Raw genomic sequence first — 15,446 nt, forward strand, 5'->3', positions numbered from 1 at the left:
AAGTTCGACGTTGTGGGCAGCTCAGTACGGCGATCTAAAGATAGATGAGCGCTTGGCAAAGCTCGACAGTTCTCAGCAAGAACCCAAACTATAGGATTCGTGCAAAGGAATGGGGAGAATAGCCAGGTGACGAATCGCTGGAGCCAGTAATGCAGAAATGGAACGAACGTTGCGTGGTGTCTCTCAGAGAGGTAGTGTGCGTTGGGAGCATGGTGATCGAAGGAGCAGAAATGGAACCCGCAATTAATGATCTGGGAAAGAGATAGCATACCATCCTGACTTTCCATGATAGAAAGGACAAAATTGAGAAAGAATCCAATGATATGCATTAGGAAGATCGCTGTTGCTCGGCCTGACAGGATCGCAAGCCATGACACTGTTCACATTCGGGGCTCTTGCCTATGCAATCGGTACTTCGCTCTGTCTTACATCTTACTTCCTCTTGCACTTTTATTTCTTGTCGTTCCTGCAATGCAGAAGCAGCAAGCCTAGCACCTAGCACACCTCTTGCTCTGGACATTTGGACTGCAACTTTTCCCAATTCATCAGTCCATCCCTTCCAGAAGAAGAAAAGCATTTCCAATCCATCATCACCGATCACCCAGCTATACTTCTCTCCCAAGATCACGAAACAAATCCGCAACAATGCTCGTCAAATCATTCTTTCTTTTCCTAGCTTCCGCGACCCTCGTCACCGCCAAGTCGTTCATATTGTTTGCCTACTTCTCTGAATTGGTCAACCATTTCGTGATGGACCCGCATGAGTTCGCCATCAACGCTCGGAACGGACGTTTCTGGGTCGGTGCTTTACAGCCTACAACCAACTGCCCGAACTTTTCCGGCGCTCATTGCCCACCTAGCAACACGACAGTCGTCGATGATTTGTTCAGACAGCTTCAGGTTTGTCTCGACTGTTTCCCAGTGCCCATTAGTTCTACCTCTCCACAAATACTGAACACGGCACTTGCCCAGCATGGTTTATCACTATAACCATCCATCCCTTTAGCTCTGTTCTCGTGGTCACTAATTGAAGGAACCAGATTTCTAAACCAGGCGGACAAAGAGTCTACGCCGACCCCGATGGTGTCATCTCCTACACCCCGGGAGGTGACAGCGCAATCACCGCGATGCCTGCGGGCTCCAACTTCAACGCCTTTTACAAGACGCCCATGGAGAATCTAGCCTTCGGAGAGGAGGCACATTTCCTGCAGTTTTAGAAGTTCGGCGGAGACCCTGCCTCCTCCAACATCTACGCCTGTCTCGACGACAAGCATAATGGTATGGCGTACCTCAGGGCTCGGTGGACTTCGAAGCCAGATGCTGTTTGGGACAGCCAGTGTGTTGCCTTGGATGGCTTGCTGGCGCTTCCGAGCGAAGACAAGGTTGGAGCGTACGAGTATACCAGGGCTTGAAGGGTCTGTTTTCGCGCTCCGCCGCGAAGTGTAGGCAAACATAGGCTCTGCTTTGGGACTGCAAGAACAGCATCAGAGGTGCAGGGATTGCAGTCCGATTCAATCATGCGATTACCAACGTAGTATAATACAAAGTATCACCATCACTTGCACTTGTGTCACATCTTCTACCGCTGAGCGCCGGGTCATTTGCCAGTGAGAATCCGGTTTACAATTCAATGCAGGCCCTGTCATTGTCATACACATACATCCATCCAACTGCTTAGTCCGATTACTTAGTCCAAAACCAGCTCAAAGTCAAACTCCCTGGCCTTCAACTCATACTGCGGCAACGTCGCCGGCCCGCACGACCCGGTACCCAGACCGTGGTGCGCCCAGTCCAGCCTCACGACCGTGTCCTCCCTCTTGCGCTTGTGTAGCTCGTACGGGTGTTTGCACTCGTCCAGGTCCTTGGTCGTGTAGTGCATCGCCGAGAACGACGCGCCGTCGAGGTCGCCGAAGCGAGCGCGGATGAGGCGCTCGAGGGGCTCGTCCTTGTCGACGGCGCCCTCCTCATCGGGAAGCTGGCCGCGGAACTCGACCCAGCGGACGTCGGTCCTGTTGCCGCCGTCCTGGGGGAACTCGTAGTCGACAAAGAGGTCGTCGACGGTCTGCTCCCAGTTCCCGAAGGCCTGGCTCTCCTTCTTGTCCCTGTAGCTCTCGCCCGGGCCGCGGCCCCACCAGGCGACCTTCTCAACGCCCTTGACGCTTAGCGTCAGCCCGATGCGGGCGAACGTGTCGGGTAGGAGAGGGCCGCTAGGCTTGCCTTTGATCTTGATGTAGACGGCCTCTCCGTGGAAAGTGAACGTGGTCCAGGTGTCGACGGCCCAAGCGAGGACGGGCGGGGCGATGCGCGAGTGGACGTTGACGACGAGGCCGTGTTTCTCCTTGCGCCACTCGACGCGCTTGACGGAGTGGCGCGTCTGGTCGAGGCGGCGGTCCTGCCAGTTCTGGCCGAAGCGGCCGCCGCGGTCGTTGTCGGTCAGGGCGCGGTAGAAGTCCATCACGAAGGGCTCAGTGAGCAGCTCGAGGTGCGGGTGGGATGCCTTGCGCCAGGAGCTGATGGTGCCGAGTTGGAGGTCGAGGCCCCAGGTCGAGAGTCCCGTGGAGGAGGTGATGGAGAGGAGGGAGGGGGAGGTCTGGGTTATGTGCGGGACGGGGTCGACAAAGGGATGAGAGAGGGAAGAGAGGATGGCGGTCATGGAAGGGGCCTTGGAAAGCGGGAGCTGGCCGAAGGCGACGCGGTGGCCGGCCTTAGCCCAGTTCGTGTCGTTGGCGAGGGCGAAGTCGATGTGCAGGTATGCTTCGGCGGTCAGGTTCTTTGGGAGGCCCTTGATTTTGAGGTGGGCTTTGGTGTGAGGTTTGATGCCTGTAGATGTTAGTGGGATGCATGATATTGATGACAACGTGAGTGATGAGACGAATGCTTACCCTGGGGGATCTCAACCTCCTGGTCACCGCCAATGACCATGCCATCGGCCACGATGTGCCACGTGGCGGTGAGATGGTCCAGGGATATAAAGTCGTAGCGGTTAATGATGGTGACTTCGTTGTCCTTGATGTCAAGGGTCTGCACCGGCTCGATGGCCTTGCCATACTCGACCAAGCCGGGCGTGGGAGTGTGCTCAGCGAAGCAGAGGCCATCAAAGACAAAGTTGTAGTCGTTGGGCTCGTCGCCGAAGTCGCCGCCGTAGGCCATGTACTCCTCCCCGTCTTCATTCTTGGTGCGGAGGCCCTGTGACTGTTAGTCGAGGAACAGACGCTGCGTTGCGTGAGACTTACATGGTTGGCCCATTCCCACACAAACCCTCCCATGAGGCGCGGGTACTTGTAGAAGGCCTCAACGTACTCCTTGATACCGCCGGGTCCGTTTCCCATGGCGTGGATGTATTCGCAGAGGACAAGCGGCTTACTCCAGTCCTTCTCGGAAGCCGAGTTGACAATGTCGTCGGCTGAGGCGTACATCCTGCTATAGATATCCGCCGTCCGAGCGCCGCCGTCACCCTCGTAGTGCACCAGGCGGGACTTATCGATGCTCTTGATCACGTCGTACATGTGCTGATGGTTCGATCCATAGAAGGACTCGTTACCCAGAGACCACAAGACGACGGATGCGTGGTTCTTGTCGCGCTGCACCATCTGTCTCGCGCGGTCTTCGTAGGCCTCGCGCCAGTCGGGGTTGTCGGTGGCCCAGTCCTCACTACGGTTCCCCAGGACGCCGAAGCCGTGACACTCGAGGTCCGCTTCGTCGAGGATCCAGATACCAAGCTCATCAGCGAGGTCGTACAGTCGGGGATCGTTGATGTAATGCGACGTGCGGATGCCGTTAATGTTGAAGTGCTTCATGAGCAGCAGGTCGCGCTTGAGAAACTCATACGGTACTGCACGTCCGGAGTCAGGGTTGTGCTCGTGGCGGTTGACGCCGCGGAACTTGACGGGCTCGCCGTTGATGCTGAAGACGCCCTTGATGAGCTCGGTGCGTCGGAAGCCGACCCGTTGGACCAAACTGCACTTCTTGAAGTTGAGGACGAGCGTGTACAGGTACGGCGTCTCGGCGGTCCACTTGTGCGGGTTCTTGACGCGGATGTCAAAGCTGTTGTGGCGGTCAAATATCTTCATATCCTTGGCTATGAGCTTGCCGTCGGCATCGAGGAGCTTCATGTCAACGTAGGCGCCGCGGTCCAGCTCGACGTCGACCTTGAGGGTGGCGTCCTTGTAGTCGTCGTCGAGCAGAGTGTGGACGTGGTAGTCCACCGGGTGAAATTTGGGAAAGGCATGGAGGTAGACGTCTCTGAAGATACCGCTGAGCCACCACTGGTCCTGGTCCTCGAGGTAGGTGCCGTCGCATCTCTGGTAGACCTCGACTGCGAGGACGTTGTCTTCGCCGATCTTGACATGGTCCGTCACGTCGAATTCGCTGGGATTGCGGGCACCCTGAGAGTAGCCGACTTCCTTGCCGTTAACCCAAACGGTGAAGGCGGAATCGACACCTTCGAATCGAAGTCTGAGCTGGTGGTCCGCAAAGTCGTCTCTGACCTTGAAGGTTGTCACATGTCGGCCGCACTCATTGTCATCGTAGGGGATGTTGGGGGCGTCCACTGGCCAGGGGAAGTTGAGGTTGGTGTATTGCGGACCCTTGCCGTAGCCCTGGCACTGCCACATGCCAGGGACGACAATGTCGTCCCATTCGGACGTGTCAAAGTCGGTCTTGTAAAAGTCCCGAGGTTCATGGAATGGCGATGTGGTCAGATGGAACTTCCATTTTCCGGAAAGGAGCTTGGACTTGGACTTGGAGGTGTCCCTGGTGAGGGCGTCCTCTTCATTATTGTACAGGAAGAAATAGCTGCGGGGCGGGAGCGTGCCGCGATGGATGACCTTGAGGTTGCTCCAGTCCGGCAGACTCTGGGGAAAGGTGTGCGTGGGGGCCTTTTCGGCGGTGGTGGTCTGTTGTCCAGACGGGCCGGCGCTGGATGAGTCGTCACTTGACGAGCTACCCAGGCGGCGATGACGGCCTAGCTTTTCCATGTAGACGCTCAGATGGAGGTCGGTCTCGGAAGAGATATTGACGTAGTCATCGGAGATTTCGGACATGGCGATACGAGGTTCGGCACCGGCAACCGAGGTGGAGGGCGATGCGACTATGCTGTCAGGTACGGCGAGAAGGGGTGGAGAGACAGAACGGAGCCAGTGGAGACACGATGAACGGAGATGAGATATTGACGGGGGCGGGCACGCAAGGAAGATAGTGTACACGATAACGAGCTGTCTAGCGAAAGGTGGATGGGGGCGGGTTGTAGTTCACGAACGGCCCTATCAATGGTGGAGGAACAAAGAGGGAGATGGAGATGGAGACGAAGATGAAGCTGGAGGTTGGAGCTGTGTTTGGAGCTCGGCTCGGCGGGAAGCGAGTGAGAGCTTTGGCACACTGATGTCTTGTCCGTCTCACAAACAGGTTCCGAGCTCTGGGTGTCTGTCCAAGTCAGGAACGTCACCTGAGACGGTGCAGCGTCTGGGAGTGCGGGGAAATCACGAGGGACCTGCTGCAAGGGGAAGTATTGGGGGAAGCGGGGTAGCTGGTGATTGGCCGTGGTGAGGTCGAGCTGGCTTATGTAATGCTTCAGAGTTGGAGTTAGAGCATTGAGGCCTGAGGATAGAGGGGCGAGGTCGGGATCCAGAAAACAAGACGCACGTGACCGTCGGTGCTCGATTCTTGGGGGTTTGCGAGTCTCGAGACGAACACCCGGACGGGCACTGACTGAGCGCCCAGCCGGGATTAGTTCGGCTATTGTCGGTTGTGTGACCGAGGTGGCCTGGAAGAATGCTCATTGTGATGCCATCGCCGACGTGCCTCGGACAAGAGTCCTTGGCGGCGACAGAAGTAGCTGTGGATGTCGCCGTCTTTTTTTCGTCTGCTGCACCATTGTCTTTTTCTGTCACTGACCACCAACTTCCCGACCCTCGTGTGCCTTACTACGAGCCTTTCACCTCCCGTTCTAGACCAGCTCTCGAGTCAGGCTCGGACTCCATCCGAGAATTTCTCCATCGCCCACCAGCCAATGATCGCGCTGTCTGCGTCTCCTCGTGCGGTGCCTTCCGCCGTGGGTTGTGTGGGAGCAAACCCCAGGATCCATGATTCCCCCAGTCGGGGCTAGCGCTGAGAGAGGCCTCGGCTTTCGACCCCGTCTGGGGATCAGGAGTCTCCGCATCGGACTCCATCCGTTGCTTTCGGAAAAGGGTTTTCTTTCTCATTTTTCTCTCGAGTTCTTTCCCAGCCTCATGCCGCAGGTTGGCCTCGGCATTCTCCCTGTCGTCGATGGTTTGTGCGTTTCGATCTGTTGCTGTGCCGCACCCGCGACGGCTTTATATTAAATGATCGAACTTGGCGGACGTTGTGCCGGGTACCGCTCCGGGGACTGGATCGGTTTGCAGCCACCACACACCGTTGTTGGTTCGCCCGCGCCTTGGCTGATGCCACCACCATCCGAACCGGACACGCTTTCGCGTGGTTCCCCTCAAAAGCACCCATGTTGGCCCTTTGGTGCATGTCAAGTCGACATGGTTCGACTACGCGAATCATACGTCGCATTTACGACGCCAGGTTCTGACTTCCCCCTCGTAGTTTGGAGGAGAAATGGGGTAAGCCAGCCCATTGAGGACACGATACGTGCGGGGATCCAAGGATTGGCAGCCTTTTCAATATGCTAAAACCACTTAATGCATTTAGTATGAACCAACTATACATCCATATCATTTCCTGACGGTCATGTTCCATGTCACACAGAGTAGTCGCTGGGAGAGAAAAACAGTCCACGTGCCACGGCTCCGTCTTCCCCGTGCGAAGCAGCCCAATGCCTGGCCTGTCCTCGAGCGATGTGGAGACGGCCATCGAACCCCCGTAATCCTGGGGGGGGGGTTAGGGTGTAGGGTGTGGGAAGATAGAGATGTCATGTAACGGTGGCTAGTCGAGTCCCGGCCCCATGGTCGGATCCGTCGTTGACTGATGGCCGGCTGGCCCTGTCTTGTTGATCGAATGCCTCGGCCGGGGTTGGGTTTCTCTTGCTTTAAAGAGGCCATCATCCCTCCCGCATTTATCTTCCGCGTCTTGTGTTTCCCCTTTCCGTCGTTCTCTCAAGCGACCTCACAAATTTGCGTTGCGTTCAATCGCAACCCCAAGTCACCATGGCTACCCTCCAAGAAACCAAATCCAACGCCGAAGTTGAGCATGACAACACGCCGTTTGACGAGAAGGCCGCCGCCGGCGAGGTGAAGGAGATCAATGCCGCCTCCGTCGCCCTTGCGGCCGCCTTGGCCGAAAGACCGCCCAATATTTGGTCACCCAATATGATCAAGTTGTACTTCATCGTTGCAATTGGCTATCTCGTGAGTTCTTCTTTCTTCTGTCCTTGGCGTCTTTTCAATCGGTTATGGACAAACACAATCTAACATTGAGGCAATCATAGGTTTCAACAATGAACGGATTTGGTTAGTCGACCCGGACTCTCGCGCATCGTGTATGGAGGAGACGCTAACATACAACAGACAGCTCCCTCATGGGAAGTCAAAACGCAATGCCTCAATATCAAAAGACCTTTGGCCTCTCCGGCGCCGGCTCGACCACTGGTATCGTCTTCATGATCTACCAGGTCGGTCAGGTAGCCAGTTTCCCATTCTGCTCTCCATTGGCCGATGGCTACGGGCGTCGTATTTGCATCTTCGTCGGCTGCGCAATCGTCCTCATCGGCACCGCCATCCAGACACCCGCCAACTCGCTCGGACAGTTCATTGCGGGAAGATTCGTCCTCGGCTTTGGCGCCTCTCTTGCCTCTGCTGCAGGCCCTGCCTACATCGTTGAGCTTGCGCATCCCAAGTACAGAGGAACTATGGCTGGCGCTTACAGTAAGTAGAAATCTCTGAGCTACCCGCACGTATGGGCAATACCTTTTGTAAATTGGGCTTTTCGCTGATCAACATTCATTGATTAGACACCTTCTGGTGGCTGGGAAACATTCTCGCTGGATGGACCACGTATGGGACGAATGAGCACCTCGAAAGCAGCTGGGCTTGGAGAATCCCCACACTCGTCCAGGCTGGCATGCCCGCTGTCGTCATGTGCTTCATTATGTTCTTCCCCGAGTCTCCCAGATGGCTGATCTCTCACGACCGGGCTGAGGAGGCGCTTGCCTTCTTCGCAAAGTACCACGGCGATGGCGATGTGAACTCACCTGTTGTGCAGCTTCAGTACCATGAGATTGTAGAGGATAACCGTCTAACCAAGGACGAGAACCCGTGGTGGGACATGCGGGAGCTGTTCAACACTAGAGCAGCTCGGTACCGGCTTCTCATGGTGATTGCCATGGCGTTTTTCGGCCAATGGAGCGGAAACAACGTTGTGTCTTACTTCATGGTATGTCTGGTTCCTTTGGAAAACAGCCAGCTCGGAACAAAGTCACTGACACATGCAATAGCCTGAGATGTTCAAGCAGGCAGGCATCACGAGCGATAGTACCCAGCTGCTGCTTACAGCCATCAACCCTATTTTTTGCCTTATCGCAGCAATCTACGGCGCTACATTGCTTGACAAGCTCGGCCGACGATTCATGATGTTGACGGGCCTGGCTGGCTCCCTCATCTCCTATGTCTTATTGACAGCGTTCACCGCCGAGTCTGAGAAAAATCAGAATCTTTCTTACGGTGTCATCGTATCCATTTACGTCTTTGGCATCTGTTTCTCTTGGGGTTTCACTCCTCTTCAAACACTTTACGCTGTGGAGTGTTTGGAGAACCGCACCCGTGCCAAGGGTTCCGCGATGTCGTTTCTCTTTTTGAACATCGCTATTATCATCAATACCTACGCAATCAGCGTTGCCATCGAGAAAATAGGATTTTGGCTGTATGTGGTATACATTGGTTGGATTTGCGTGGAGATGGTGATCATTTATTTCTTCTTCGTTGAGACCGCGGGCAAGACTCTCGAAGAACTCAAGTCCATTTTTGAGGCACGCAACCCGAGGAAAGAGTCAACAAAGAAGACAAAGGTTGCTGTCGACGAGGCTGGAAATGTTTTAAGTGTTGGCGAGTCCACGTCTGGACTTTAGAATGCTCTTAGAGCCTAGGTTGTTAGCTGGACATTAGTACTTAGTGATAAAGGTGTGATCACTTGCCCTGGCTCCTCAATAAAATTCAATCTGTCGCAACGTCAATTCGTATGTACTAAATTCAAACATGAACTAACAGTCGTAGCTAATGCTCTTTTGGGAATGATAACTTAGAAAACAATTGATGGCTTTCTGTGATTGCTGACAAACGTAATCGCTCAGGACAGTCTGACCCTGCGTCTACTGTAGTCTTAAGAAGATAGTCCACACAGAGCCTCAGGCTACTGGCTAGAACCTGATTGATAGTGAATGGAAGTTGCAAGTGTCCACCACAGGCAAGCTTTTGGTAGCTGCGGTCAATTGCCTGTTTGGCATTGAACTATAATCAAAGAAGAAGACATAGGAAGTGACAAGGCTAGTAACATTCTCAACCTTGATGACATCATGGTTGGCCTCAAAAAATTTGTACGAATTTCAAAAGCGACATGCTTCGGCTTTATAAGCCACCCTCTGCGTGTGACCAGACCTCACGCCTATGAGCCAGAGTCGTATAGGATGAGAATAACAATCGCTGAATCTCTTCTCACGCCCCTCCCTCAATGATTTCCAGCCCTTTGCTCTCTTCTTGCTACGTTCCAAGCCACGGGAACGACTGTGGTTTCAATGTTGTACCGAAGAATGCAACCCCACATAAGTAATCCCGATGAGGTCCGCCAATGAGCGCTTTCCATTCCCGCTCTCTGGGCTCTCTGGGCATCTGAGTGAGCGTCGCCCACCCCGATCCATCTCTTCCCGATTTGGCCATCTACCGCATCCCACTTCTGGCCTGGTCCCGTGTCACCCAGCCTGCTCTTGGGGGAAACAGATCCTCAAGGATCCGAATCTTGGAGCATGCCACAGACATAAAAGTTGGGCGTAGCTCCATGTCCTTTCCGGCGTAGCATAATTTATAGGGCCTGGGAAGGGTAACGAAAGGTTCAGGAATCAGAGAGACCACCGAGACTACAAAACAAATGCAACAAATAGGAGACGTGCAGGCAATATAAGAAATCCAGGTGCACAAAACCCAATGTGTTCGTGTTGTCTCTTCCCGCCTCAAGGGCTGCTGCCGCCCGTAGTCTCTTACAGGACCTCACGCTACATGCTAGCATGTGTGCCGATTCGCGTCGGCCACAGGAAATGAACCGTAGCCACGGGAATGCGGGCAACGAATCCTAGACGGCTTTTTAGTCTTCGTTGGAGGAACCAAGCCCCCTTGCACCACGGTACCCCAGTAACTGCAGAAGGCGCCTAGACCACTTGGTAACAACCATGTGATGCCCCGGGTGACAGGCTTCGCTTCCTTTTCAGGCTTTCAAGATATTGGGACGAGCAGACACACAGGGTTTGACCACCGTCATGGTTCCTGGGACCTGCGCCCAAATGAACCATTGCCGCCAAGTTCTTGATACCCCTCACTCCAGGTTCCCCAAACGGAAGCATTCCTTCCTTCAAGGGCAAACGGGTGTAGTGCGTCCGGCCAGTCGGGACGCTTTGGACGGCAAGCTCACCCGACCTGACATGTCAGGGTCTAATTGATTGATGGAAATTTGAGAGTACAGTCTTCACTCGCCTCATTCCGGAGAGGCGGAGTCACAATGATGAGCTCGATTTCACAATACCAGGAACGTGATTATCCGCTTACACTGTTGCGACCTTGAGTGCTGTTTGGGGTTCCTGCAAAGGAACCGGTGTGAGGAAATTGACTATTCACTTTCTTCATTTATAGTACCGGGTTAGACCCTCGCCGTCGATCTTTTTCTTTTCTCCTTCATCCCCATAAACCCAATATCACCTTCGACATAAACCTGGAGGCCACTTCTGTGCCACTTTTTTGACAACTCGTCTTTTTAGACAGCAGTCATTGGCCCAAGATGAGGTACTCTAATCTTCTCCTGGCTGTTTTTGCGGCTCCGATCCAGGCAGCCTTCAGCTGGAAGAACGTTAAGATCGGTGGTGGGGGCGGCTTCGTCCCATCCATCGTGTTCCATCCTACAACCAAGGGCGTTGCCTATGCTAGGACCGACATTGGTGGTCTCTACCGCCTTAATGCTGATGACTCATGGACTCCAGTCACCGATGCGAACAACTTTGCCGACGATGCTCACTGGAACCGATGGGGTGTTGATGCGCTCGCATTGGATCCTCAAGACGATAAGAAGGTGTTCATAGCCGTCGGGATGTACACGAACAGCTGGTAAGAATAACTTTAAGCTTTTTGAGCAGGTTGAACTACCTGCTTATTCCTCTCTAGGGATCCCAACAATGGGCAGATTGCGCGCAGCTCGGACAGGGGTGCAACATGGTCCTTTGCCGACCTACCCTTCAAGGTAAGGCTGCACGGAATATTCAACATTGAACTGGACCGACTAACTAACACGAACACCAGGTTGGCGGTAACATGCCCGGGAGAGGAAATGGAGAGCGTCTTGCAGTTGACCCAAAGAACTCCAATATTGTTTACTTCGGTGCCCGAAGTGGTAACGGGCTCTGGAAGAGTACCAACGGAGGTAAGTTCTATCAAGTCTCAACCACAAAAAAAGATTTCTAACTTTCTCCAGGCGCAAGCTTTTCAAAGGTTTCGTCCTTCACTGCCGTTGGCACATTTCGTGCTGGACCTGCTAGCGATGAGTACAGCGGCGACATCCAGGGCTTGAACTTCGTCACCTTTGATCCTACTTCCGCTGCTGTGGGCGGTGCCACTTCCAGAATTTTCGTCGGCGTTGCCGAGAACGCCACATCTTCCATTTACGTCTCCAACGATGCCGGCTCTACTTGGTCCGCTGTCGCTGGCCAGCCTGGCCGATACTTCCCTCACAAGGGCAGGATTCAACCTACCGAGAAGGTGAGTTCCGTGTTGAATGATTGGTATGCTAGTAGACTGACAACTAGGCAAGGCTCTGTATGTCAGCTACTCTGACGGAACTGGTCCTTATGACGGCACTTCCGGTGCTGTTTGGAGATATGACATTACCGCAGGCACCTGGAAGGACATCACGCCCGTTGCTCCTGGCCCGGACTTGTACCACGGCTTCGGTAAGTCAAAAAAACTTCCTCAAGCTTCTCTTCCTCCACCTGCGATCGATTAGGTGTCCTTCCTGGTCCTCTACCGCCCAACTGTTTCTTTGCAGAGGAAGACATTAAAGAGTGAAGAATCGATATTAATTAGACGTAGGTGGATTGGGTTTGGACATCCAAAAGCCAGGCACTCTGGTGGTGGCATCTTTGAACAGCTGGTGGCCCGATGCGAAACTTTTTAGATCAACCGACTCCGGTGCCACTTGGAAACAAATCTGGACATGGGGAACCGACGGTAACCAAAATTTGAGCTACATTCAGACTTCACCCAAGGTATGAGGTTTGCCAACGATCGAGAATTTGAAGGTTTGTAACCCAATTGCTGACATAATCTAGGCCCCATGGATCAAGACCAACTTTCTCGACGTTGATACCAAGGACCTGGGTTGGATGATCGAGTCCCTTGAGATCGACCCTACCGACTCCAACCACTGGCTGTGGGGTACTGGTCTAACCATCTTCGGCGGCCGAGATCTTACCAACTGGGACACTGGGACCAAGGTCAACATCCAGTCCCTGGCAGACGGCATCGAAGAGATGGCCATCCAGGAGCTCGCTAGCGCCCCAGGTGGCTCAGAGCTCCTGGTCGCCACCTACGACAACAATGGATTCACTTACAAGGCCCGCAGCAACATCGATACGTCGCCCCAAACCACCTGGACCACCCCTATGTGGGCCAGTTCCGTGGGTGTCGATTACGCCGGCAACAAGGTTGCCAACGTGGTCCGTATCGGCAACGTCGCCGGAACTCAGCAGCTGGCTGTGAGCTCCGATGGCGGCGTTACTTGGAATGTCAACTATGCCGCCGGAACTACGCAGTACGGCGGCTCCGTCGCCTACTCAGCCGACGCCGACATCATATTGTGGTCGACCGCGACCCTAGGCGTTCAGAGAAGTGCCAACCAGGGCTCTCTTGCTGTGGTCTCCAGCATCCCCGCTGGCGCCATTATCGCCAGCGACAAGCGCAACAACACTGTCTTCTACGGTGCCTCTGGCTCCAGCTTCTATCGCTCCACCAATCTCGGAGCGACCTTCTCCACTGCAGGTTCCCTTGGGTCAGCCACTGAGATCCGCCACGTCGAGGCACACCCAGCCAAGGCAGGCGATGTCTGGGTGTCAACCGACGCCGGCATCTTTCACAGCACTGACTACGGCTCCTCCTTCGCTCAGGTGTCCACTGCCCTCACCAACACTAACAAGGTTGCCCTCGGCAAGGGCTCCGGCTCGAACTGGAACCTTTACGCCTTTGGCACCGGCTCAGCAGGGAGACGTCTCTACGGTAGCGCTGACCTTGGGGCATCCTGGACGGACCTTCAGGGATCCCAGAGCTTCGGTGCCATCGACAGCGCTAAGCTCGCCGGCTCCGGCAACGAGGAGAATCTGGTCTACGTCGGTACTAATGGACGTGGTGTCTTCTATGCCTCAGGCGCCATTTCTTCGTCTGGTAACGGGTCGACCTCTGTTACTCCGACATCAACTAGCAGGGTATCAAGCAGCAGCTCAGCTGTGGTCGTGACCTCTTCAACTTCCTCCGTTAGGACTACTTTAGTGACTTCCACTTCCGCCGTCCGGACCTCAACCAGCACCACCCCAGTTCCCACGGCGACCAACTTAGCGAAGCAGTATGAGCAGTGCGGTGGCTCGGGTTGGAAGGGCCCAACCCAATGCGTGCCGCCGTATACTTGCAAGGTCACAAACGAGTGGTATTCTCAGTGCCTATAGGCACCAGCTAAGGTGGAGGCGAACGACGCCTGAGATGGTACATTGTGTTGCAGTGTCTAGAAAGCCACGGGGAGATCTGCATACTCAGTTTACTTGCAAGATATCTGGTAGTTGAAGAGAAACTTCCATGGTCGTGTTTGTATTCCTGAATTGAATATTCGCCAAGATGCATAACTCCCGTTAGTGGTGTGTTGGAGGTCCAGAATTTTCCATCTGAAGTTTACCACACGTCAATTTGACGTCGGCCGCGTAGCAAGACGGAGAATTCCCCAACAATAACATTCTAAAAGATGGCATCGTTACATTGGCTCGCATTCCGTTTGTAGTTATCGCAGATAAGTGGTGATAACCTTGCCTGGTCTTCGCACCTGCCATTGCAAAATGAGAATACCCATAGCCCGAAGGTTATACTTTGATGGCCTCAGTTTCCTTCCTAACAGAATCTAAAAACTCAACTCTACCAAAATAGACTACACTGTCCTTTGGTTCTGGTGTGAGAATCAATAGTCAGTAAACAGTGCAATTGGACCGTTTTGACCTCCTCTACCGCACTACGGATGTACACTAATTTATGTCTCCACCAGAGGCCGGCCGGCTTGTGGCTCCACCTCCCCGACACGCCTCCCGAAAAGGGTAAAATCATATTGAGTGTTGGTCTCTCAACAAATAAATCCAGGCCTGATGTGAGGCGAGAAACTCAGCTCGATCTCCGAACTGCCTGATGAGTGATAAACTTCAGAGGCTGGAAATGATGGCGAAAATGATGCTATTAGAGGGGTAAGACACCAAAGCTGATAACAAGTGACGGGATGTTCAGTCGTGTCCTTGTTAGCCTTAGCTTCCGAGAACGAAAGCGTTGTTACTTCCACGTACAGAAATCACAGTGTGGAAGGTCGTTCGTTCTGGCCTTGCCTTCCATACAACATTTCGAACTAGACGCACGATGTGGACCACGACATTGGGCCCCCACGTTGCCGATCAATCAATCGCATCCACTGTCCGATCTCGCTCCAACGTGGGCCCTGTGCAACTGAACTAATCTGGAGTCTTGAGCTTCCCCTCTTCCCCTCTTTCAGCAACAATCAAAATAGCGCCGTGGTTGATGCTAAGGCAGTGAGAGAACTGCTCCTCTTGGATCGTTGTCGAAGACTTATTTCCATCTATCAGATAAATAAGAGTTGACAATGGCCTCGAATACATCAAGCAGTGTCAGCGATAGCTTAACTGCTTTCTATGCAAAGTGAGGCATATCAATCTTTTATTCTGGACCTCCTCATGGCCTGCATGCTGATCCCTGTTAGAGTCGATGAGCTTGAGAGCATCTTTATTGAAAGTAAGTAGCCAAACATCCATACCTCGGACCAAGCACACTGGGTGTATGAACCAAAGCACAAAGTATACTCACACCCCAGTATCTTACAGGGCTCGGAGATGCAGTCCAGATTCCGTCCATCTCTGCCTACGCAGATCGGAGGAAAGATGTGTTTGAGGTACGAAGCAAGAAGCCTATTCATGCCTACAAACATTTCAAGAAGCCCTTATTTGTAAAATTGTGAGGACT

At 53.7% G+C, this 15,446-nt stretch overlaps 5 protein-coding genes across 5 annotated transcripts; 4 read left to right on the top strand and 1 right to left on the bottom strand.

The window, feature by feature from the left end:
* Positions 1–645: 645 nt before the first annotated feature.
* On the top strand, positions 646–1,217 carry ColSpa_05048 (uncharacterized protein; the record flags this gene model as incomplete). The annotated part of the gene is made up of 2 exons (XM_049271260.1): positions 646–900; positions 1,041–1,217. 2 exons carry the CDS (start codon positions 646–648, stop codon positions 1,215–1,217), a joined length of 432 nt encoding a protein of 143 aa, XP_049127217.1.
* Positions 1,218–1,687: 470 nt separating this feature from the next.
* ColSpa_05049 (beta-galactosidase) lies at positions 1,688–5,042 on the bottom strand (the record flags this gene model as incomplete). The annotated part of the gene is made up of 3 exons (XM_049271261.1): positions 1,688–2,820; positions 2,883–3,186; positions 3,234–5,042. 3 exons carry the CDS (start codon positions 5,040–5,042, stop codon positions 1,688–1,690), a joined length of 3,246 nt encoding a protein of 1,081 aa, XP_049127218.1.
* Positions 5,043–7,130: 2,088 nt separating this feature from the next.
* ColSpa_05050 (lactose permease) lies at positions 7,131–9,046 on the top strand (the record flags this gene model as incomplete). The annotated part of the gene is made up of 5 exons (XM_049271262.1): positions 7,131–7,331; positions 7,412–7,433; positions 7,491–7,847; positions 7,934–8,355; positions 8,417–9,046. 5 exons carry the CDS (start codon positions 7,131–7,133, stop codon positions 9,044–9,046), a joined length of 1,632 nt encoding a protein of 543 aa, XP_049127219.1.
* Positions 9,047–10,959: 1,913 nt separating this feature from the next.
* On the top strand, positions 10,960–13,885 carry ColSpa_05051 (xylosidase/arabinosidase; the record flags this gene model as incomplete). Its single annotated transcript, XM_049271263.1, has 7 exons — positions 10,960–11,282; positions 11,340–11,415; positions 11,475–11,595; positions 11,647–11,930; positions 11,983–12,121; positions 12,261–12,436; positions 12,500–13,885. The coding sequence occupies 7 exons, from the start codon at positions 10,960–10,962 to the stop codon at positions 13,883–13,885; spliced, it is 2,505 nt and encodes an 834-aa protein (XP_049127220.1).
* A 1,275-nt stretch (positions 13,886–15,160) lies between these two features.
* On the top strand, positions 15,161–15,441 carry ColSpa_05052 (uncharacterized protein; the record flags this gene model as incomplete). Its single annotated transcript, XM_049271264.1, has 2 exons — positions 15,161–15,218; positions 15,308–15,441. 2 exons carry the CDS (start codon positions 15,161–15,163, stop codon positions 15,439–15,441), a joined length of 192 nt encoding a protein of 63 aa, XP_049127221.1.
* Between the last annotated feature and the right edge of the window lie 5 nt (positions 15,442–15,446).

The sequence above is a fragment of the Colletotrichum spaethianum genome (assembly GCF_022836535.1).
Source record: "Colletotrichum spaethianum MAFF 239500 DNA, contig11, whole genome shotgun sequence".
Taxonomy (NCBI): domain Eukaryota; kingdom Fungi; phylum Ascomycota; class Sordariomycetes; order Glomerellales; family Glomerellaceae; genus Colletotrichum; species Colletotrichum spaethianum.